General features: G+C 41.3%; 1 protein-coding gene across 6 annotated transcripts in view; it reads right to left on the bottom strand.

Annotated features, from left to right (window-relative positions):
• PAPOLA (poly(A) polymerase alpha) overlaps nt 1-12,765 on the bottom strand; it is a 65,015-nt gene extending 52,250 nt beyond the window's left edge. For 5 of the 6 annotated variants that reach the window (XM_012471267.2, XM_021675210.2, XM_064375201.1 and 2 more), the window contains exon 1: nt 12,540-12,759. In XM_012471267.2, coding sequence (XP_012326690.1) covers nt 12,540-12,547 — 8 coding nt within the window. In that variant the 5' untranslated portion in view covers nt 12,548-12,759. Of the gene's footprint in view, nt 1-12,539 lie in introns of all 6 variants that reach the window. The other variant, XM_012471268.2, reaches the window with a different exon arrangement.
• Between the last annotated feature and the right edge of the window lie 10,063 nt (nt 12,766-22,828).

Here is a 22,828-nt window from a genome sequence, read left to right as displayed (position 1 = left end):
TTCATTTAACATTAGAAATTAAGTAGAGTGATAAAACAATTTAAGGAATCTTTTTGTTGCTGTTCTCCCTCTAACAAAACAAAACTATATACTCCAATATTGGGCAACTTGAAACACAAACCTCCAAAGATTAAGGATTCTTCTGCCTTACATACATACACACTGACGCTCTCCTGGAATCATACACCAGACAGGTACCAATCCCAAGAATGCAAAGTTCTTCCTCCCATTCTTGAACACACTAGACATCTGTCCATTCTAGAAACATTTTTACCAGTATTTTTCTTCAGACATTATTCTACTTTGAAAAATAAATGTCTATAATTCATGTAACACAAAAAGAAAAAAATACAAGCCAGACATAGCTACAGTATTTGTGATACCTTAAAATGTCTTCCTGGTTTTTAATAGGAAGAATATTGCTTTGCTTGACCAACTAGTCTATTTTCATCTTACCAACATAATTAGTATTTACCTTTAGGGTACTGCTTGAATTCTTAGAGTGAAACTGATAGCCATCTAGCAAGTTCTCTACTTTATAAAAACACAAAAATTACTGTATTTCCTTAAGAACTATTTTTAGTATCCTAATTTCTTGCTCCATTGTATATCTATCCTTATTCTTCCTTTTTGTTTACATCTAATGCAAACATCTTGCCAGTTTTAAATATTATGACTAAAGCATTCTTAAAAGTTTTAATCCTTTCTGGATCAGAGTAACACATAAATACCTACACATAACAGTACCTATATGAATTTTGCCCCCTCTCAAAATCACAAAGGACAGTCAAACTCTCCTCTACATCCCCCACCACATACACACCTTTTCTTACAGGTTCAAGACACTGTGTGAAGAATTTTCAGAACTCTTCTCTCCTTAGAATATGAGGAGTTTTCTTTACAATAAATTATACTTATCAAGGCAAAGTTCACATAGAACACATGCCTCTTAATTTTTTTTAAATTTTAACATTCTATATAACAATTCCTTTTTAACTATTCTAGTTTTGACTCTTGGCAATTTTGGTCCCAACTCCTTTCCTTCTACTCCTTTGTCACATGGTTCCACCACGCATACTACTAAGCATGTCTTCCTAAAATACAACTTTCCAAAAACTGTTACTTCTGGTAATGGCATTTAAGACAGACTACATGGTCTCAACTCAAAAGCAATCTGATAAAAAAGAAGCAGGCTTGATTTCCCTTCTGCTACTCATTGTATTATTCTGGTTTCATTTCTGCCACTAGTCGTATCATTCTAGGTAAGTTGCATCTCTGTGGATTTACCTTAGAATTTATTATATCTCTCTGTTACTTTGGATAACAAACTAGGAATTTTACAACTACAACACATAACACTACAGAGCAGTTTCCAAATATGGAAGTTTTTAGACCAATGCTGAGAGGTCTAAATGCTGCAGGTCTTTCCTTTCCCCATGCTAGGCTGTCAAGATGATTTTAATTAGGATAAATATTTAGGAACTTAGAATAGTGACATTTTTGTCTAATCAGCATATGACTGTTGGCTATTTTGGCTGGACATTTGTTTCAAAAGGTTAGACATACAATCTTAACTATCAAGAACCACCTGGCTGGGCGTGGTGGCTCATGCCTGTAATCCCAGTACTTTGGGAGGCCAAGGTGGGTGGATCACCTGAGGTCAAGAGGTCGAGACCAGCCTGGCCAACATGGTGAAACCCTATCTCTTTAAAAAAAAAAAAAAAAAAAAATCACCTTGGTACAGTAATTATAAATCCAATTCAAATAGTGCAAGTTCCTATGATTTGTTAACTGGAGTTTAATGGTCATATATGCAAATAGGCAAAATATGATCATCTTTGGACATATACTGATAACCATTTTAAGTCAGTGGAGAAAACTATGAAATACGCAAATGGCTTTGATTGTCCACAGTAAAATCTAAAACCAAGATGCTATGATTTCAAAAATATTTAAAAAGTATAAAGGCACTAAAAGAAAATGAAAAACATTTTCAGAGACTTACTCAAGCAAGACACAAAATACAAAAGTCATACACAGAAACAGGTTAACTTATATCAAAATATTCCAACTTTTATATAGTAACAATACAGCATAAGGAAGTTAAAGCAAATGATAAAAGGAGAAAATACATGCAACTTACGCCAAAACAGCAATACTCTTAATATATAAAGAACTCTTCAATCAATTTTTTAAAGTTTCACTGCATATCAGGGAAGCAAATTAAGACAATCAGATTAAAGAAAAACAAAATTTAACGTATGTGGTAAGAACGAAAGACAAAAAACTTCCAACGTTGGCAATGTTGTAATCAAATGAGCCCTTATTCATTACGATGAGAGCAAACTTGTTACATCATTTTAAAAAGCAATCTGGTATTTGCCAAAATTAAAAACGCATATACCAATTTGAAAAGTTTTTCTAGCAACTTTATCTCTAGCCATCTACAGAAACACTAGGACAGAAGATTCAAACCGAAAGCCTGAAGCTGGAAGACGTATTCTCTTTAATCATGCATTTTTAAAATATAAAATATTATATAAAAACCTAAATCGTCAGGCCTCATGCAGTGGCTCAGACCTGTAATCCCCACACTTTGGGAGGCTGAGGCAGGAGGATCCTTTGAGCCCAGGAGTTTGAGACCAGCCTGGGAAACATAGAAAGACCGCCATCTGTACAAAAAAAAAATTAAAAATTGGCCAGCCGTAGTGCCATGCACCTGTAGTCCCAGCTACTCAGAAGGCTGAGAAGAGGATTTCTTGAGCCCAGGAAGCTGAGGCTGCAGTGGGCGGTGATCACAACACTGCAATCCAGTCTGGGCGACAAGCGAGACCCCCACCTCCAAAAAGAAACAAAAAACAAACAATAAAAAATAGGTAAATTTCCAGCCACTCCTAGAGTATAGGTGTAAGGACCGGAGACAGAGCAAAATAGGGACCCGAATTCCAGCATAACAGAAATGAGCTTGAAATGAGCAGTGTCTATATCCTAGGGCTATCCCCTAAAGAGGGAGTTTGTTTGGTATACTTCGTTCATTCATTTGTAAATTAACTCTCTTGATGTCATTGGTTCTGGAATTTGAAACTTTCTCACAGAACTAAGACAGAAAGGCATTCAAGATTGTTCACTGAGCAAAGTATGCAATGAAGTAAAACTGGAAACTACCTAAATATCCATCAATAAAGAACTGGTTACTACAGTACATGCTTATAACATAAAACTATGCCAAAATTAAAAAATGAGATAGTACATGTAGCAGCATATGTATCAGGAAAAAAAACTAGCAGAATATAATTATGATCATAGCTGTCATTTGCTGAAATTGCAACATATCCCAGGTATTATGTCAAGCACTTTACATTATTCCCAATTTTTTTCTAGCAAGTCTTACTATTAATAAATGATCTCCATTTTAAGAAACTAAGAAAGAAGGGTTGACTAAGTTTACCAGACCAGAATGTGAAACCAGATATCTGATTCCATAGCCTATACTAATAATCTCTATACTGAGGCATCTCTCTACATCATTTACAATATGTAGTCATACAGATATAGATTTTCTTTTTATTTTAGAGATGGGGTCTTGTTCTTTTGCCCAGGCTGGTCTAAACTCTTGAGCTCAAGTGATCCTCCCTCATAGCTCAGACTACAGGCACTTACCGTAACAGCCAGTTTTCTTTTTTTGAACTATTTGTATGTTATGTCTATAATATATTCATAGAAACACAACCAAGCAGAATTGAGACGGGAAAATGCTACCTTATATTTTATAAACTTGTTTCAACTTGTTAAATTATTTTTTAAAGCAGATATTAATAATCTTGCAAAAGTTGAAAGTCAACTAATTCTACCATTCAGCATGAAATTAGAATAGTGATAGCAAGGAGGCTAAAATCACCCCATGAAATGGCAGCAAGGGGTACCAAGCAAATCCTCCATTTAAAACACAGTTTCTGCTAATTAAAGCACTATTTTGTGAAATAAACCAAAATGTTTAAAATAGCTTTTTAGTGCAATACTCTGTGGCTAGAAATAATAAATCCAAAGCAAATCATGCTTCATTTATTGCTCCAGAAAGCTGCTAGGGCAACCAAGGCTATTAAACATCAACTCAATTTTCCTAAAAATACTTTTTTCTCATCTACCTTTTGTCAGAAAGTACAGTATTAGGCTGAAATGTACCAAATTCCTAAAAATGCATAAAAGACAATGCTAAATAAAATACAAAGATGCTTAGGACAGTCTCTGTTCTCAATGACTGTCTCAAACTTAGTCTGGGATTCAGATCCTCAAACAAGTAAGCAAAAAACATTAAAGAAACAAAGATAATGCTGGGTGGATCACAAAGTCAGGAGTTCAAGACCAGCCTGGCAAACATGGTGAAACCCCATCTCTACTAAAAATACAACAACTTAGCCAGGCATAGTGGTGTGCCTCTGTAATCCCAGCTACTTGGGAGGCTGAGGCAGAATTGCTTGAATCCAGGAGGCAGAGGCTGCAGTGAGGGGAGATTGTGCCATTGCACTCCAGCCTGGGCAAGACTCGGTCTCAAAAAAAAAAAGAAAAAAAGAATAAAAAACAAAGATAAAATCATTGCTATGCCAGAAGGTTAAGGTGTCCACAGTAAATGATTCGAAGGGGGAGGGGCAATCTAGGCAGATTGACTAACGCACAAAAGGACAGAACATCGTATTACCAATGGTGCTTTCCTCAAATAGTTCATGTTTAAGTACTTTGTATCTCAATTTATTTTTTTTTTTAATAGAGTCAAGGTCTCACTATGTTGCCCAGGCTGGTCTCAAACTCCTGGGCTCAAGCAATCCTCCCATTTTGACCTTTCAAAGTGCTGGGATTACAGGCATAAGCCACCACACCCAGCCTGTGTCTCAATTTATACAAAGCTCATCAGGCTCTACTGATTAATCTCCACCTCCTGATATCAGGTGTTCAGAAAAAGTTGTGGCCCATGATTTTAACAGAGCCAATTGCCCCAATTTATAGCTACCACTTAACAGAAAATGCTTTATTATTTGCATGATAAAGTTAAAACTGAAAGCTGAACTCGCTAAATATTCTTCTTTGGAAGCAATCAGATAAACTACGGTAACTTATTTAAAGTAACAATTCAACACAGTACAATTTGCTGTTTAAAGGTCTTAACCTTTAACATAACGTGTTCATTCAAAGGACAAGGACAGAAAAGATATCCCTCTAAAGTATCTCAATGTGCATTAAATATTAATTCTTAGCCAAAATAATACAATCTCCTTTTTCACAAGGTATTCAGCATATAATGATAGTAGCTTAGAGGCAAGCATATCGCTAAAATATGTATTTGCTAAGAAATTAAAAGGATGATTAACTGGCCCACCACAAGGTGCTCTGTGCAAGTGGTACTAAAAATATTTATAACCCAACTATATTCTTTTTTAAGACAGAGTCTCGCTCTGTCACCAGGTGCCAAGCTGGAGTGCAGTGGCACGATCTCGGCTCACTGCATCCTCTGCCTCCCAGGTTCAAGCAATTCTCCTGCCTCAGCTTGGGACTACAGGTGTGCGCCACCACACCCAGCTAACTTTTCTATTTTCTAGTAAAGACAAGGTTTCACCATGTTGGCCAGGATGGTCTCAATCTCTTGACCTCGTGATCCATCCCCCTTGGCCTCCCAAAGTGCTGGGATTACAGGCGTGAGCCACCACGCCCAGCCTGAACCCAACTATATTCTTAAAAATGTATTCCAGGTGGGCCATCCAGCCAATATTTAGTAAAATAGCAGCAGAGGCTCAACGATGATGTAATAGTTTGTTTATGCTGAAAGGGAATAAAGTATGTATGATAAAGCCCAAGGCCAAACTGAAAATTCAAGGTTGCTTATGCAGAGAAAGGGTACTTACTCTTCAATTATTACAATAGCCAAGTTATTTTTCCTCACTTCCTAAGGGTACTTTCAACTGCCCTTTTGCACGGCAGTGCACGTATTTTTTGTATTTGTGTGTGTGTGTGTGTGTGTGTGTGTGTGTCTGTCCCTCTCTCTCATGTAACTAGGAGAAACTTAGGAAAAAAAGAGGCAAACTGTGCAGTCCTACATCAACTTGCCAAGTACAACTTGAAAATGAAAGAAATGTAAATTTAATAAAGTAGGAAACAGAACCTGAGAAAGTATGAAAATGTATCAGAAAATAGTCAAAATTATAGTAAGTCATAGTATTACATACATTAATTCCAGAGAATAACAGGAACGCTATTCTTGATCAACCCCAAAATTATAAAAACTGCCATAAAATGCAAGAAGCCAATTTCTGGACAAAATACAGAGGGAATGCAAATTTGAAAAATAATTCTGTAACAAAAGAGAAGAAAGAAATCTAACAAAATGCCTTTAATTTTTTCTTTCCCAAATCCTCAAGTTTCCACACATGAGAATGCTATACAGTGCAGCAGGCCTACATACAATCCAAAGATTAAAAAAATTAAAAAGGCAACTCCCATCAAAGGTACTGGCCACAAACTGGGGTCTGTAAGTGGCAATTCTGTGCATGGCTTTAAATAAGAATATACACACAAATGGCCGGGCGCAGTGGTTCATAGCTGCAATCCCAGCACTTTGGGAGGCCGAGGCGGGTGGATCACCTGAGGTCAGGAGTTCAAGACAAGCAGGGCCAACTTGGTGAAACCCCGTCTCTACTAAAAATGCAAAAATTAGCCAGGCATGGTGGAATGCACTTGTAATCCGAGCTACTCAGGAGACTGAGGCATGAGAATCACTTAAACCCAGTTGGCGGAGGTTGCAGTGAGCCGAGATTGCACCATTGCATTCCAGCTTGGGCGACAAGAGCGAAACTCCATCTCAAAAAAAAAAAAAAGATTATACAGACAAATAAAGCCACTAAAAGTATAGTCATGTGCCACATAACAGTATTTTTCAGTCAGTGATGGACCACGTATAGAACAGTGGTCCCGTAAGATCATAACACCATACTTTTACTATTTCTTTTGTGTTTACATATATATAGATACACAAATGCTTCCTAATATGTTACAACTGCCTACAGTATTCAGTACAATAACACGCTATATAGGTTTATAGCCTAGGAGAAATAGCCATATCATAAAGCCTAGGTGCATAGTAGGCTATACCATTTAGGTTTAAGTATACTGTTCCCATGATAAAGTCACCTAACACATTTTTTCAGAATATATCCTTAAGCGATGCATAAGATCTCAGGTTCTACAGTATGTTATATTCTGTGTATACTACAAGTATATACTATATGTTACTTTTGTTTATATACCTTTGTACATATATTTTGTTTACCATGTAAATAATGAGATTTAAATGTTATACTCACAAAAAAAATGAGCTTGAAAATTAATTGTACTTGAAATTATATATAGAGATTCCAACTGGCCAGGCATGGTGGCTGACGCCTGTAATCCCAGCATTTTGGGAGGCCAAGGTGGGAGCACTGCTTGAGCCTAGGAGTTTGAGACCAGCCTGGGCAACATGGCAAAACCCTGTCACAATAAAATATATAAAAATTAGCCACGTGTGGTGGCACCTGCCTGTAGTCCCAACTACTCGGGAGGCTGAGGTGGGAGGATTCCCTGACCCTGAGAGGTCAAGATTGCAGTGAGCCATGATTGCACCACTGCATTCCAACCTGGGCAACAGTGAGTCCCTGGTCTCAAGACCCCAACTGAACTAACCATATATGGTTCCCTACAGTGCTCACAGGAGATGGTATAGTGTACTGGAATGAGAATGGAACATGGAATCAAGAGCTGATTTAAGCCCTAATCTACAATTTAGCACCTTGATGAACTCGGTCAAGTATTCTTTTAAGCCTCAATTTTAACCAACTTTTAGGGGAACCTCCTATAATGTTGCTGCTTTGTAAATCATAAACTGGCTTTGTCGAATTATTTAAAAGCTGCTATGTAATTAGAACCCTGAACATACAGAACATACAGAATAAAAGAGACACATATACCCTCCCCCAAAATGAGAACTAGCTAAGAATCCAAACGGTCTCATTTTACCTGAAAGTAGCTTTATAAACTTGCCTAGATAAAATTAAAGGTGAAATTTAACTGTAATGTTAGCCTAAAGCTGACTTAGTTACCCAATGAAGTGTTCTAATGAACCAAAACATTTTTAAAGTTGTTATCCAGCCAGAACTGGCTTCTGCCTTAAGAAGGTGAGGAACTGAGTAGGTTCATAAGTTTACTCAACTCCAATACCTTACCTTCCAACTTCTCTATCAAACAGTATGAACTGAAAACATGTTTAAGGTAAAACACATCTCAAAAGCATAACCAACATTTACTGAGCAACAATTCACTACAGAATCCCCAAATTTTAAAATGTAAGCCAAAATATCTCACAGTTCTGTTATCTTTCCTAAAAGTTATCTAATACATTGTTTTTCACTGACAACAAATCAGAGGGTTGGGGTGGGGTGAGGTCCAAGTCCATCCCCAGTGTTCAAAACACCACCAGAGGCCAGGTGTAGTGGGCCTGTAATCCCAGCACTTTGGGAGGCCGAGCCAGGCAGATCACCTGAGGACAGGCGTTCGAGACCAGCCTGACCAACATGGTGAAACCCTCTACTAAATATACAAAAATTAGCCAGGCATGGTGGCACGTGCCTATAATCCCAGCTACTTGGGAGGCTGGGTAGGAGAATCGCTTGAACTTGAGAGGCAGGGGTTGCAGTGAGCTGAGCTTGCACCACTACACTCCAGCCTGGGTGACAGAGTGAGACTCCATCTCAAAAAATAAAAAAAAACACCACCAGAGATGCTGCATGGGCAACTCATACCAGCACTGAAAAGTCTACTTCATCTTGGGGCAGCTGTTCTCAAGCAGGATTTCTCAAGTTTTCAAACATTTTGGTCTCAGGACCCTTTATAACTCTTGAAACATATTGAGCACTCCAAAGAGCTCTTATTTAGATGCATTATGCTTACCAATATCCACTGCATTGGCAATTATAACTGAAAAACTTTTAAAGTATTTGTTCATTTAAATAACAAGAAACTCACCACATGTTAACATAGTTTTAAAAAACTGCTTTCCAAAACAAAATATTCAGTAAGAATAGCATTCTTTTGCATTTCTGTAAATCTCTTTAATTCTGGCTAAATCAAAGATGGCTCGATTCTCATAGCTGCTTCTGCATTCAATCTGTTGCAATAAATTGTTCTAGTTGAAGCATGTGAAGAAAACCTGGCATCAAACCAACATTATAACTGTTTCTTTTTGTTTGTTTCATGGAGACAGCTATGTCACCCAGGCTGGTCTTGAACTTATAAGCCCCAACAATCCTCCCACCTTGGCATTCCAAAGTGCTGGGAGCAATACTACAATTGGAAAAGAGGAGTATTTAGTCGTTTCAATTAATTGTGGGTAGTCTTCTTTGATACTACACCAGAACTCCACAAGTGGCAGTTTTACAAAGATTAGTTACAATATGAAAGTTAAAACTATTAATAAACCCTCAGTACTCTGTTGTATTAAAATCTGGTTTACCTTGCACTCTGAATGTACCCTTGAATGCACATATGATTTTATTACACCACGACTGGTCATTTGGAAAAAATGGGTTCACTGAATTATACAGGTCTATTAACAAATATTATTCTTTTTTAAAGCACATATTATACAGCATCAAAACTATATGCATTAATATTACCACCAATCTCAGCAGATACATCTTTTAAGTATTGGGAAACTGATAAGCTCATGACGGAAAAACAAGCTTTCTAAAATTCTAAATTTTGCTTGAAAGCTCAAATTTTTCACTGGCCACGAACAGAATCAGCTGTTTACCTTGAAGTGACAGGCTCGCATTACTCTCACGTGTCTCCTAAATACTCAAATATGAATACCCACAGTTCATCACTTGTTCTTTCAGATAAAAATGGAGCACCACAAAAACACTAGTTGAGCTCACAAATCAACATACAAGTGCTCCTCCTCAAAAGCACTGTAATACGCCCCAGTACACAGCTTAACAAGTACTTTCCATGGTCATGGTGCATTAAAAAGACAGTGTCAAGACTTAGTAAAATCAACCTCCTTTTACTGCTTCATCAAAAACTTTTAAAACTAGGAGTATGCGGTCATTAGGAAATAAAATGATCAAAAAAAGAAATAAAAAGAAATAAAATGATTATATACAATACAGGTCCATGCCCCCAATGCCACTCACCCATCCAAATTTAACATTAGGACAGGTATATCAAAAATGAAAGTCAAACACAATATAGCTGGGAAATCACAATCCAATACATCAAAAAAAAAAACAAAATTTATGACGGTGTGACAGCAGAACATGAAAAAGCAAATTAATGAGGAAGAAGCCCCATTTTTCTTTAGGCATTCTTTGGTCTCTATAGTAATTATCGTATACCTAGTTTTTGAGCCTCGCTTTTTTGCCCAGGCTGGAGTGCAGTGGCATGACCAAGGCTCACTGCAGCCTCAACCTCCTGGGCTCAAGCAATCCTCCCACCTCAACCTCCCAAGTAGCTGGGACTACAGGCATGAGCCACCACGCCCAGTTCAAGTGTTTTATGTAGAGATGAAGTTTCGCCACATTGCCCAGGCTGATCTCAAACTCCTGGCCTCAAGCGATTTACCTGCCTGGGCCTCCCAAAGTGCTGGGATTACAGGCGTGAACCACCGCACCTGGCCCTGTCTTCCATTTTAAATACCTGAACTAACTCGCAAAGAATTTGAAATACCTAAGGTCTTTCATGGAAATGTATACCTTCCCTCTTCAAAGAATGTTGGGAGAAGGAAGGTATAAAAGTACTTTCAATTCCTAGAAATAAGACACAAATTACTTAACGTTATTTCTTCATTGAAGCCTTTTAAGATGTACATCTATCACTTTTAATGCTGGTATGATTATCAGAAAAAGAAGTCCCTTTTCGAAAACAGCAAAATGTTAACTGTTAATAATGCAGTCATCACCTGGCATCACTGCAAACATTTATTTCCTATTGAACTGAGAAACACCACAAAAACCTTGCTCAGACTAACTTCTCCTAGAGTCGCTTACCATTCCATGAAAGGGAAAAATCAGTCAACAGAAATTATACAGATTCCAAGATTTGAGACACGTTTAGTTAATTAAGTCTAACAAACGTTTTCATCATAGAAGTAATAATGTAATAGACTTCTTAATAACAAGGGTGGGTGAGTGGGGTTGAGACATGAGAAGGAATTACTGGAACCATGAAAAATCCTTTTAAAATACATAAATTGCGATAGAAAATTAAGGTCTGTGTCCAAGTTAGAGTCTCGCCTGTAAAGAAACACATCCATATACATATATAATTATAGAACTATAATTGGCGATTATTTGCAAAAAAAGAAATTATCCTTAAAAAAAAATGGACCTGAGTCACTACATTCGATGTCTAGAAACCACAAAAATCTTTATCCTGAATTTAACCAAAACTTTGAGTGTCAATTACATGTTGCGTTTTGAGGCTACGAAGATGAAGAAAACTCGGTCCCTGGTCTCAAAGAGGCATTCTTACACTTCAATCTTCAAAAATGGAAGAAATGCAGTCTCACTATTTAGGCCTCTACAATGCTGTATATTTGCAGAAAAAATAATCTGTCATCTACTGGCAATGAGCTGCCAAATTATATCTCATTATCAGAAAGAAAGGGGGAGGGGAGAAAAAACTTTTTTAAAACCCTCTAAGATAAAGAAAAAGGCCTAGTGGGATTAGAAAGCATAGAGAGACTAGCTTTAAGCCTACAACCACCACCAACAACAAAGTATCACCAGAGATAGAGAAAGAAGAAAGCAGAATGAAACCCGGTTATCCCATCAAAACAAAATAGGGAAAGCAATTCCTAAGTCGTTTCGGAGGAGGGCACCCTGGCAAGTGCCCCCTTCTCCGACTGCGAATGCTACGGGGGACTGGGGCGGACGTGGAGGCAGGGGGGCTCCAAGCTCAAAGCTAGACTTTTAACTCGTGTTCCTACATTCAAACAAGGTCAGTGGAAGGGGGCTAACTCGGGCGCACCACACAGGAATCTGGAAATGGGAGGAAGAGAGTGAGCAAGCGGAGGCAGACCAGGAACAGAGAAGCAGCATCGAATGGGCCCAAGGGTCGCCGAGAGAGAGCCCGAACCCCAAGTGCTGATCCCGCATGGAGTTGGGTCTCGGTTCCCCGCCGCTGGGCAATGTTTTGTTTTGGTTTTCTTCGGGGACGGGGTGGGGAAGGTGGAATAGCCCGGTTAGTTAGAGGTTCCTCCAGCTCTTCCGGAAGGGGAAGGCCCCCGGCCCGACGGCAGCGGACCCAGCCAGGAAGGGTCGGGGGACGCGGGAACCCTGCACATGGGGGAAGTGCGGCGGCAGCGGGCGAAGAAACAGGAAGGTCCCCAGTTCTGCCTACCTCCCACCAGCGGGGAGGGTCGGGCTCGCGTGCCACCCTCTCCGCCTACCTCTTCCCTTCCCGGACGCCCCCCAAGGCCCAGCCGGCGTGCGAAAGAAAACAGAATACAAATTACTTACAACGGCATCGTCTCCTGCGCCGGCACCGCCCAGTCACTTCCCCCCCGCAACCGCCGCCGCTGCCGCCCTGGGCATGATCCACTAAGGCGGGAGGGAGGGGGGGGGCCTGCCTCAGCCCTGGGTCCAACCCCTCTCCCGCACCGCTCCCGCCGCTTTAAGCGCTTCTCCTCCTTCCCCCTCGTCCTAACATGGCGCCCGAGCGCTACCACAGCAACGTTCTAGAACTGCTGACGCCACCACGCACGCTGTGCGCACGCCTGCGCACGAGCCGCCGGCCGCCGCGAAGCCTCACGGGAAGCGTAGTTCATAAGGCCGCCAGCGGCCCGGCAATTACCACCGGGGTCCTGTCACGCTTAGCAGTGGGTGTCAGATGGTGGGAGGGAACGGTCAGGGAGGTTCCGGGCGGTGGGTGGTACCTCGGGCGGGAATGCTGTCGTGGGTAATGCGGCGTAGACGGCGCGAGGAAGAACCCGGAGAGACCCTAAACCCACGAGGCGCCGCTTCCGGCGCAGTGTGAGGTCCCGCCTTTCCCGCCGCCTGAGGTCGCTGCGGCTGCTCTTTCCCGGAACGGCGACCCTGGAGGCGCTGACTGGGGGTTGAGGCACCCACGCGTGTACCGTGTGTACCCCACAGCGCTGCGCTCAGGACGGCTAGCGTGAGTCGCTGCCTTAGGTTGGAACCGGTTACTCAGCCGCTGGGTACTGGACTGCGAAGTACCGAGTACTTCTCCAGACCCCGGTGCCGGCCTGGTGTGATGTGGCGAGAGGTGCTTAGCCCAGAGCCGACGAAAACGTGTGCCCAGTACCCGCTTTCCCTCTCAGACTGCGTCCCACCCAGATGGCGCTTTCTGTCTGTTTTAACCACCAGTGTATTCCCGATGCCTGACTCAGACGCTGAAATATTTGTGGAGCATTCGCCTACATGTGTGGGTTAGGACTGTGATGGCAGTCCGCGAATTCTGGAACACGGGCTGACGTTACTTTTGAACAAACGATGCCCTGGAACTTCCTGACCTTCCATAGGAAGACTCATGACCGTAACCGCTGGCATTTTAGCAAAAGCTGTCTTGGTCATAATTTCCCCTTGACCGTGTTTCCAGCCCTTAGTCTATCTCAGGTGGGACCTAGAAGTCTGCCTTCTCCCGACCCCTCGGGAAAAGTTTGAGAAAGTGCTTGAGGCAGAACCTCCGCTCTCATATTCCCTTCATCTTCGAATTAGAACGAGTAGTAAGTTCTACAGTGTCACACAGAGAGTTCCTGGAGAGGAGGAGGAGGGAAAGAATCAAATACAGGACGCTGCGTCAATCAAAGTTCTAAACTCTAAATATGTTAATATGCTCTTGTGCATCCTCAGGAAGTTTCACAAAGGCTTTCCCTTTTTTTCCTCAGAATGTCTAGTAGGACTAGTGACTCAGAATGGGAAAAGCTCGGGACCTAACCTGTTCTGAGGGCCGCACGGGTGTTAGAGTTCGAGGAATGTGAAACACCTCCCTGATCCCCTTGAAATATGTTAGCTATACTGCAGTAAAGAAAATGTAAGCCGGGCACAGTGTCTCACACCTGTGATCCAGTACTTTAGGAGGCTAAGGTGGGAGGACCGCTTGAGCATGAGAGACCAGCCTGGGCAATATAGGAAAACCCCTGTCTCTACAAAAAGTAAAAAAATAAATAAATTAGCTGGGCATGGTAGTATGTGCCTGTGGTCCCATTTACTCCAGAGGCCGAGGTGGGAGGATTGATTGCTGGAGTAGGAGGTGGAGGCTGCCTTGAGTCTTCATCTCACCACTGCACTCCAACCTGCGTGACAGAACGACACCGTCTCAAAAAAAAAGAAACTGAAAATTAATTGTATCTGTTTTTTTAAATGTGACCACTAGAAAATGTTAAGTTATATATGTGGTCTACATTTCCGTAAATTGTGCTGATCTGGACACAGATTTGTATTCGATTCTCATTTCTTCCACTTAGTGTCTTATCCTCTTGTTATCAAGGTGGCTTTGACTGGGGACTCAGAAGCATAGTTGTCCTTAAAACACCGAAAATCTGAGATCCAGATAATCCAATAATGTATTAAGGCTGTGGACTTAAAAGTTGCTTATAAAGATATGCCCTGAGGCCGGGCACAGTGGCTCACTCACACCTGTAATCCCCGCACTTTGGGAGGCCAAGGTGGGCAGATCCCGAGGTCAAGAGATAGAGACCGTTGTGGCCAATATGGTGAAACTCCTTCTCTACTAAAAATACAAAAATTATCTGGGCATGTTGGTGTGTACCTGCCTCAGCCTCCCAAATAGTCTCAGCTACTTGGGAGGCCGAGGCAGGAGAATCGCTTGAGGCGATTCTCAACCAGGAGGCAGAGGTTGCAGTGAGCCCAGATTGTGCCACTGCACTCCAGCCTGGCAACAGAGCAAGACTCTGTCTCAAAAAAAAAAAAAAGAAAGAAAGAAATTCCCTGAGGCCTGGCACAGTGGCTCACTCACACCTGTAATCCCAGCACTTTGGGAGGCAGACAATTCCTTGAGCTTGGGAGTTCTAGACCACCCTGGGCAACATGGCAGAATCTTATCTCTACTAAAAAAATAAAGTCAAAAAAATTAGCTGGGCTTGGCACACGCCTGTAGTCCCAGCTACTTGGGAGGCTGAGATGGGAGGATCACCTGAAACGAGGAAGTCGAGACTGCAGTGAGCCCTGATCCTGCCACTGCACACTAGCTTGGCAACACAGCAAGACCTTGGTGGTGGGGCGGGGGGGTGGGGGGGAACGAAGGAAGGAGAAAGAAAAGGAAAAGAGAGAGAAAAGAAAAAAAGTATTTTTAGTAGAGATGAGCCCAGGAAGTCAAAAAGAAAAAGATACGCACTAGTGATGAACTTTATGATTTAAAGAATGGGGACTTTTTCAGCTTATGCTGTCCTCTGCCAGGCATCTCAGACGGCAGTGAAGAAAAGGATGGTAAACATCCATGCTTTTGGTCTATAATTGCTTCAAACTATTTTTGTTTCAGCCTTTCATAGAATGAGGCAGCTAGATAGCACAGCTGATGACTATTTTATACCTAGAATGTGCTGGATACCACTCTATTTGCCTAAGACATTTAAAAGGAACAATATTGAGGATGGAGTCAAGGTAGACTTCATGTTAGAGGTCACTTCAGACACATCCTGATATATTAGGGTTTGGTAAGTGGACAGGAGTAGAGGGGCATCTCAGGTAAAGAGAACAAGTTTTAAAAATAAAATAAGGCCGGGCACGGTGGTTCACACCTGTAATCCCAGCACTTTGGGAGGCTGAGGCAAGTAGATCGCCTGAGGTCAGGAATTAGAGACTACCCTGGCCAACATGGTGAAACCCTATCTCTAGTAAAAACAAAAATTAGCTGGGCATGGTGGTGGGTGCCTGTAATCCCAGCTACTCAGGGAGGCTGAGACAGGAGAATCACTTGAACCTGGAAGGCAGAGGTTGCAGTGGACCGAGATCATGCCATTGCACTCCAGCCTAGACAACAAGACCAAAACTCTGCCTCAATAAATAAATAAATATTAAAAAGTGCAAATAATTTATTTGGAGAAAGGGAGATTTTTGAAGACAAAACCACAAAATATTTAGTGAGGAGTGGTGGAAATAAAGCTGGAAAGCAAGTGAGAGGCAGAAGATAAAGGGCATGGTGGTGCACACCTGTAGTCCTAGCTATTCGGAAGGCTGAAGTGGGAGAATCACCTAAGCCCAGGAAGTCAAGGCTATAGTGAGCCAAGATCATGCCACTGTGCTACGGCGTGGGTGACAGAATGAGACAACGTCTCAAAAAAAAGGGAGATGGGAGGGCACATAATGACCATACACAGACAAGGGAATTATAGATGGTGATAAGAACCATTAACAAACCAGGCGATAGAGTTATGGTAGAGGTCAACTTTAGATAGACAAGGCTTTTCAGGGGAACTGACCTTTGAGCTGAGACTTGAAGTTAATTCTAAGAGATTTTGAATTTTTCTTTTTGTGAATGGAGGAGCCATTTAAAGTTTTAAAACTGGAGTGAGGTTACATTTATATTTTTGGAAAGATGACTGAAAGTATAAGGAATGAATTTGAACTAGGAGAGATTTTGAAGATGGAAGATGGGTGAGGTAGCTCTTGCAATCTTTCAGATGAGAAATGAAGTTTGAAATAAGGAAGAGAAGAAGGGAACAATTTGAGAAAGATTGAGGAGGCATAGTTAATTCTAGATGTGAGAGGTGATGGAGAGGAAGAAAACCAAAATGATTTCAGAGGTTCTGGGTGGGGGCGGGTGACAGTGCTGGAGCCACTGGTAAATGAAGTAGGAAATAGAGATGGATAACTGGGTGAGTGGATGAGATCAGGAGAGTAGTAGCTATGTGTTGATTTTGAAGTGTCTGTGGGACATTCAGAAATGTCTATGAGATAGTTGAAAATATGCTTCTGGAGCTAAGAAGAGAAATCTGGGCTGGAAACATAAACTCTGAAAGCAAGAATCATGGCTTGGAATCATGTTTTGGCTCTGGAAGGACCTTATATATACACCCTACTCCAACTCAAATTTTATGAATGAGTAATAAGCTAGATGCTCACAGATCATATTTAGGACCCAGTTAAGAATAAAACTCTCGCTGAGGAAAGTGAAGAGTGAGATAAGACCAATTAATAGTATATTGGTACCAGTCTACTGTTACCCTTGCCTTGCTTGTCCTGAGTCCTGCCCACACCTCCCTCCAGCTGCTGCTTGTCTCCACGGCTATTGCCCCATCACCCAGTGCCTGTTTTCTCCTGGCTGCGGAGACGGGGGAAGACGTGTTCTACTGGAATTTTAAGTATAGTAATCTCTCTTTATCCTCAGGGAATACTTTCAAAGAGTCCCAGCAGATGCCTGAAACCGAGGGTAGTGCCGAACCCTCTATTTACTACGTTTTTTCCTACACATATATACCTATGATAAAGTTTAGTTTGTAGATTAGGCACAGTGAGAGGTTAACAGCAACAATAATAAAATAGAACAATTAGAATAATGTGCCAGCATGACTACTCTTGCCCTTTGGGGCCATTATTATTATTATTCTTTTCCACCCGTGCCTCTCTGGGGCCATTATTAAGTAAAATAAGAGTGACCTGAACACAAGCACTGTAATATTGGGCAGTTGATCCGATCGTGAAGAGGGCTGCTAAGTATATACAGTGTGGAAACACGGGACAGGATGATTCATGTCCACCTGAGCAAGAAAGCACAAGATTTTATGACGCTGCTTGGAGTGGTATGGAATTTTAAACTTAGGAGTTGTTTATTTGTAACATTTTTCATTTACTATTTTCAGCTCACGGTTGACCACAGGTAACCAAAACAGTAAAGAGAAACTCCAGATAAGGGGGGACTACTGTATCATCCTGATTAAATTTTCCACAGAACAACGTCATAAATAGTGGAAAATTTTCAAAACTGGTTCCCAGAAGTCCACAGTGCGTTCAAACAACAAAAAGTGCATGAAAATGTTTTTGAGAAGAGAAGCTCTTCCTATGTTGGGAACTACATGAATTTGTGTTTTGGTGTCATTTAGGAGTAGTAATGGGAGATACCATGTGACACAGAGATTTTTATCCAATAAGGAACTCTGATGATCCACAGGGCCAATACTTTTTCAAAAAAAACCTATTAATTACTAAAATAAAAATAATAATATAAGCATTTTTATCCAGTGAATACTATACTCTTGAGCAGTCTTTTCATTAAATTCGTATCCCCTTTTATTTTACTTATCTAATTATTTTTTGAGACAAGGTTTTACATTCTGTCACCCAGGCTGGAGTGCAGTGCTGCGATCATAGTTCATTGTAGCCTCCATCTCCCAGGCTCAAGTAATCCTCCTGCCTCAGCTCCCAAGTAGCTGGGACTACAGGTGCATGCCACCATGCCCAGCTAATTTTTTTTATTTTTAGTGGAGACAAGGTGCCAGCTATGTCACTCGGGCTGGTCTGGAACTCTTGGCCTCAGGTGATTCTCCTGCCTTGGCCTCCCAAAGTGCTAGAATTAAGGAATGAGCCACCACATCCAGCCACTTTATTATTTTGACTTTCACATTTAATTCTATGCTCCATTTCAAAATAATTTTGTGTACAGTATGAGATAGAGGTCAAGGCTTGGCTTTGTTTTTAATATGCGGATCGCCAGTTGACGGCCATGGACCATTTATTAAAAGACCATTCTTTCCTATCGAATTGCCATGGCACCTTTGCTGTAAGTCAGGTGACTGTAAATGTCTGGGTCCATTTCTAGGTTCTTGATTCTGCTCCATTGATCTATGTGTCTGTTCTAATCACTGTAGCTTTGTAATAAGTCTTGATATCTGGAGTGTTTAAGTACTATAGGTTTGTTCTTGAAGATTGTTTTGATTATTCCAGGTCTTTTGCATTGCCATATACATTTTAGAACCAGATTTCTGATTTTTTTTTTAAAGATGGGGTTTCACCATGTTGGTCAGGCTGGTCTTGAACTCACAACCTCAGGTGATCCGCCTGCCTTGGCCTCCAAAGTGCTTGGATTACAGGTATGAACCACCACGCCTGGCCTTTTTTTTTTTTTTTTTTTGAGATGGAATTTCGCACTTGTTGCCCAGGCTGGAGTGCAATGGCACAATCTTGGCTCACTGAAACCTCCATCTCCAAGGTTCCAGCAATTTTCCTGCCTCAGCCTCCTGAGTAGCTGGAATTACAGGCATGCGCCACCACACTCAGCTAATTTGTATTTTTAGTAGAGACCGGTTTTCTCCATGTTGGTCAGGCTGGTCTTGAACTCCCAGCCTCAGGTGATCCGCTCACCTTGGCCTACCAAAGTGCTGGGATTACAGGCGTGAGCCACCGTGCCCGGCCCAGATTGCTGATTTTCATCCCCTAAAAAAAAATTAAGTGAGAAGGAAGCAAGCAAAGAAGGAAGGAGGGAGGGAGGGAGGGAAGGAAGGAAGGAAGGAGGGAGGGAGGGAGGGAGGGAAGGAAGGAGGGAGGGAGGGAGGGAAGGGGAGAGAGAGAGAAAGAAGATGCTAGGATTCTGATTGGAGTTACATTGATTCTGTATAGATCATTTGGGGGAAGAATTTAAGTATTACCAATATTGGGCTTTATAGATTATTAATATGGTCTGTCCCTTCATTTCTCCATTTAGTTCATGTTTAATTACTATCAGTAATGTTTTGTAATTTTCAGTAGAATTCTCACACATCTTCCTTAGGTTACCCCTACCTATTTTATTGTAAATGATACCAGCTTGCCATGATTCGAATATTTGATCCCTCCAAAACTCATATTTAAATTTTCCCCAATGTGGCAGTATGGAGAGGTGGGACCCTTAAGAGATGATTGGGCCCTGTCCTCATGCATGCATTAATCCATTCATAGATTAATAGAATAATGGGTTAATGGATTAATGGGCAGTAGTGTTGGAAGGATGAGAAGCACAGAGACTCCAGATATGTTTTGAAAGTTGAGCCAATATAATGCATTGAAAGTTGAGCCAATATAATGCATCCATATAATGGGTGGGGGGTAAGAGAAAAGGAAAAGAGCTGGGCACAGCTGCTCATGCCTGTAATCCCAGCACTTTGGGAGGGCAAGTCAGGTGGATCACCTGAGGTCAGGAGTTCGAGACCAGCCTGGCCAACATGACAAACCCTGTCTCTACTAAAAATACAAAAATTAGCCAGGCGTGATGGCACCCACCTGTAATCCCAGCTACTTGGGAGGCTGAGGCAGGAGAATGGCTTGAACCTGGGAGACAGAGGTTGCAGGGAGCTGAGATCACACCACTGCACTCCAGTCCCTGGGTGACAGAGAGACTTCATCTCAAAAAAAAGAGAGGGAGAGAAAAGAAAAAGAATTGAGAATGACTTCAAGGTTTTGAGCCTGAGCAACTGGAAGGATGGAGTTGCCGTAACTGAGGTGGGAAATGGGGGGAGCAGCAGGTAGAGGGGAGGGAGGAGGGAGATCAGGAATCACAGTTGGCCTTGTTAAAGTTTATCATGCCTACTAGACATTCAGATGGAGGGAAGAAAGTGTTTCAAGGAGGAAATGATAAAATGTGTCAGATGGTCAGAGACGCCCAGTAAGATGAGGCCTGAGAATTACCAATTGGATTTGGAAATGTGGAGCTCACTAGTAACTTTGCTATATTGGGACCATAGCTGGAGGAGGATGTGGAGGTGTGGGAAGGTTTTTGCATTTTAATTTGGTTTTGAAGTACGGAAGCTAGTACGTCATGTTTCAAGCTTGGCATGATGATCCAGAAGTGAGAGAAAAATGAAGCTATGAGAGAGCAGACAATTTGAAGGGTAGAATCTGATGATGTGAGGAGGGACAGGAGCGAGGGCACAAGTTGAGGGCTGACCTCAGATAGGAGCACACACAGTTCTCTGTAGCAGAAGGGGAGGCAGAGATAGGTTTGTAGCAGGAGGATTTAGAAGCTCTCTTTAATTCTTTTATTCTTTTTTTTCTTTTACTGGTTCTATGACCTGTGAAGACAAAGAAGCTCTCTTTTGATGACTTGCTTTTTTTTCCCAGTAAACTAGGAAGCAAGGTCATGAAATGAAGGCATGAAAATGTAACTATTATAAAGACTAATGATTCCAAACTGTGGAAAATGTATTCTCTTTATTTCAATAAAGACTCTTATTAAATACATGATTCTTATTAAAATAGAAGGGTATTCTCTTTGTTTAAATAAAGACTCTTTAAATACATGACTCTTATTAAAATATAAGGGTCAAAAACAGTATAGAGTGCAGCCATGAAAAATAATGAAATCATGCCCTTCGCAGCAGCATGGATGCAGCTGAGGGCCATTATCCTATGCTAATTAACATTGGGTTCTCATGGACATAGAGATGGCAACAATAGACCCTGGAGACTACTAGAGGTGGGAGGAAAGGATGGGGGAGCAAGGGTTGAAAAACTATTGGGTACCGTGCTCACCACCTGAGTGATGGGATCATTTGTGTCCCAAACTTTAGCATCACACAGTATACCCGTGTAACAAACCTGCACGTTACCCGCTGAATCTAAAATCAAAGTTGAAATTATAAAAAATAGTTTCCAAAAATAGTGCAGTGAAACAAAATTAAAAATAGGTACATTAAACTTTCTCAAAATTAAAACCTTTTGTGTCTTAAAGGGCACTCTCAGCAGAATGAAAAGATCCATGGGATGGAAGGAAATCTTTGCAAATCATTGTTTGGTAAGGGTCTTGTATCCAAAATATATAAACAACTCTTAAAATTCAACAAAAAGACAACCCCAAGAAAAAGTGAGCAAAGTGCCTGAATACACAGGCACACCTCATTTTATTGTCCTTTGCTTTATTGTACTTTGCAGGTACTATTTTCTGCAAATTGAAGGTTTTTGCAACCCCGCATCACGCAAGTCTTATCAGCACCATTTTTCCAACAGCACGTGCTCGTTTCATACCTCTGTGTCACATTTTGATAATTCTTGCAATATTTCTAACTTTATTATTATTTATCAGTGATTTTTGATATCACTGTTGTAACTGTTCTGGGACGCCACAAACCATGCCCATATAAGACAGCAAGCTTAATTGATAAATAAATGTGTGTTCTGACTGCTCCACCGACCAGCCATTTTACCATCTCTGTCCCTCTTTTTGGACCTACCTTTTCCCTGAGACACAACAATATTGAAATTAGATGAATTGGCTGGGCGTGGTGACTCACACCTGTAATCCCAGCACTTTGAGAGGCCAAGGCAGGCAGATCACAAGGTTAGAAGTTTAAGACCAGCCTGACCAATATGGTGAAACCCTGTCTCTACTAAAAATACAAAAATTAGCCAGGTGTGGTGGCGCGCACCTGTAGTCCCAACTACTCAGAAGGCTGAGGAAGAACTGCTTGAACCCAGGAGGCAGAGGTTGCAGTGAGTCGAGGTTGCACCATTGCAATCCAGCCTGGGCAACAAAAGCAAAACTCTGTCTCAAACAAACAAACAAACAAGTAATAACCCTATAATGGCCTCTAAGTATTCAAATGAAGAGTCACAAGTCTCTCACTTTAAATTAAAAGGTAGAAATAGTTAAGCTTAGTGAGGAAGACATATTGAAAGTCAAGATAGACAAAATCTAGGCCTCTTGTGCCAGTTAGCCAAGTTGTGAATGCAAAGAAAAAGTTCTTGAAGGAAGTTAAAAGTGCTACTCCAGTGAACACACAAATGATAAGAACGTGAAACAGCTTTATTGCTGATATGGAGAAAGTTTGAATGGTGTTTACAGAAGATCATACCAACTACAA

This window comes from Aotus nancymaae, unplaced genomic scaffold (assembly GCF_030222135.1).
Source record: "Aotus nancymaae isolate 86718 unplaced genomic scaffold, 86718_ANA_hifiasm-v0.15.2.pri h1tg000011l, whole genome shotgun sequence".
NCBI lineage: Eukaryota > Metazoa > Chordata > Mammalia > Primates > Aotidae > Aotus > Aotus nancymaae.
The sequence above is the reverse complement of the archived record's forward strand: the minus strand, read 5'-3'. Positions and strand labels throughout refer to the sequence as shown.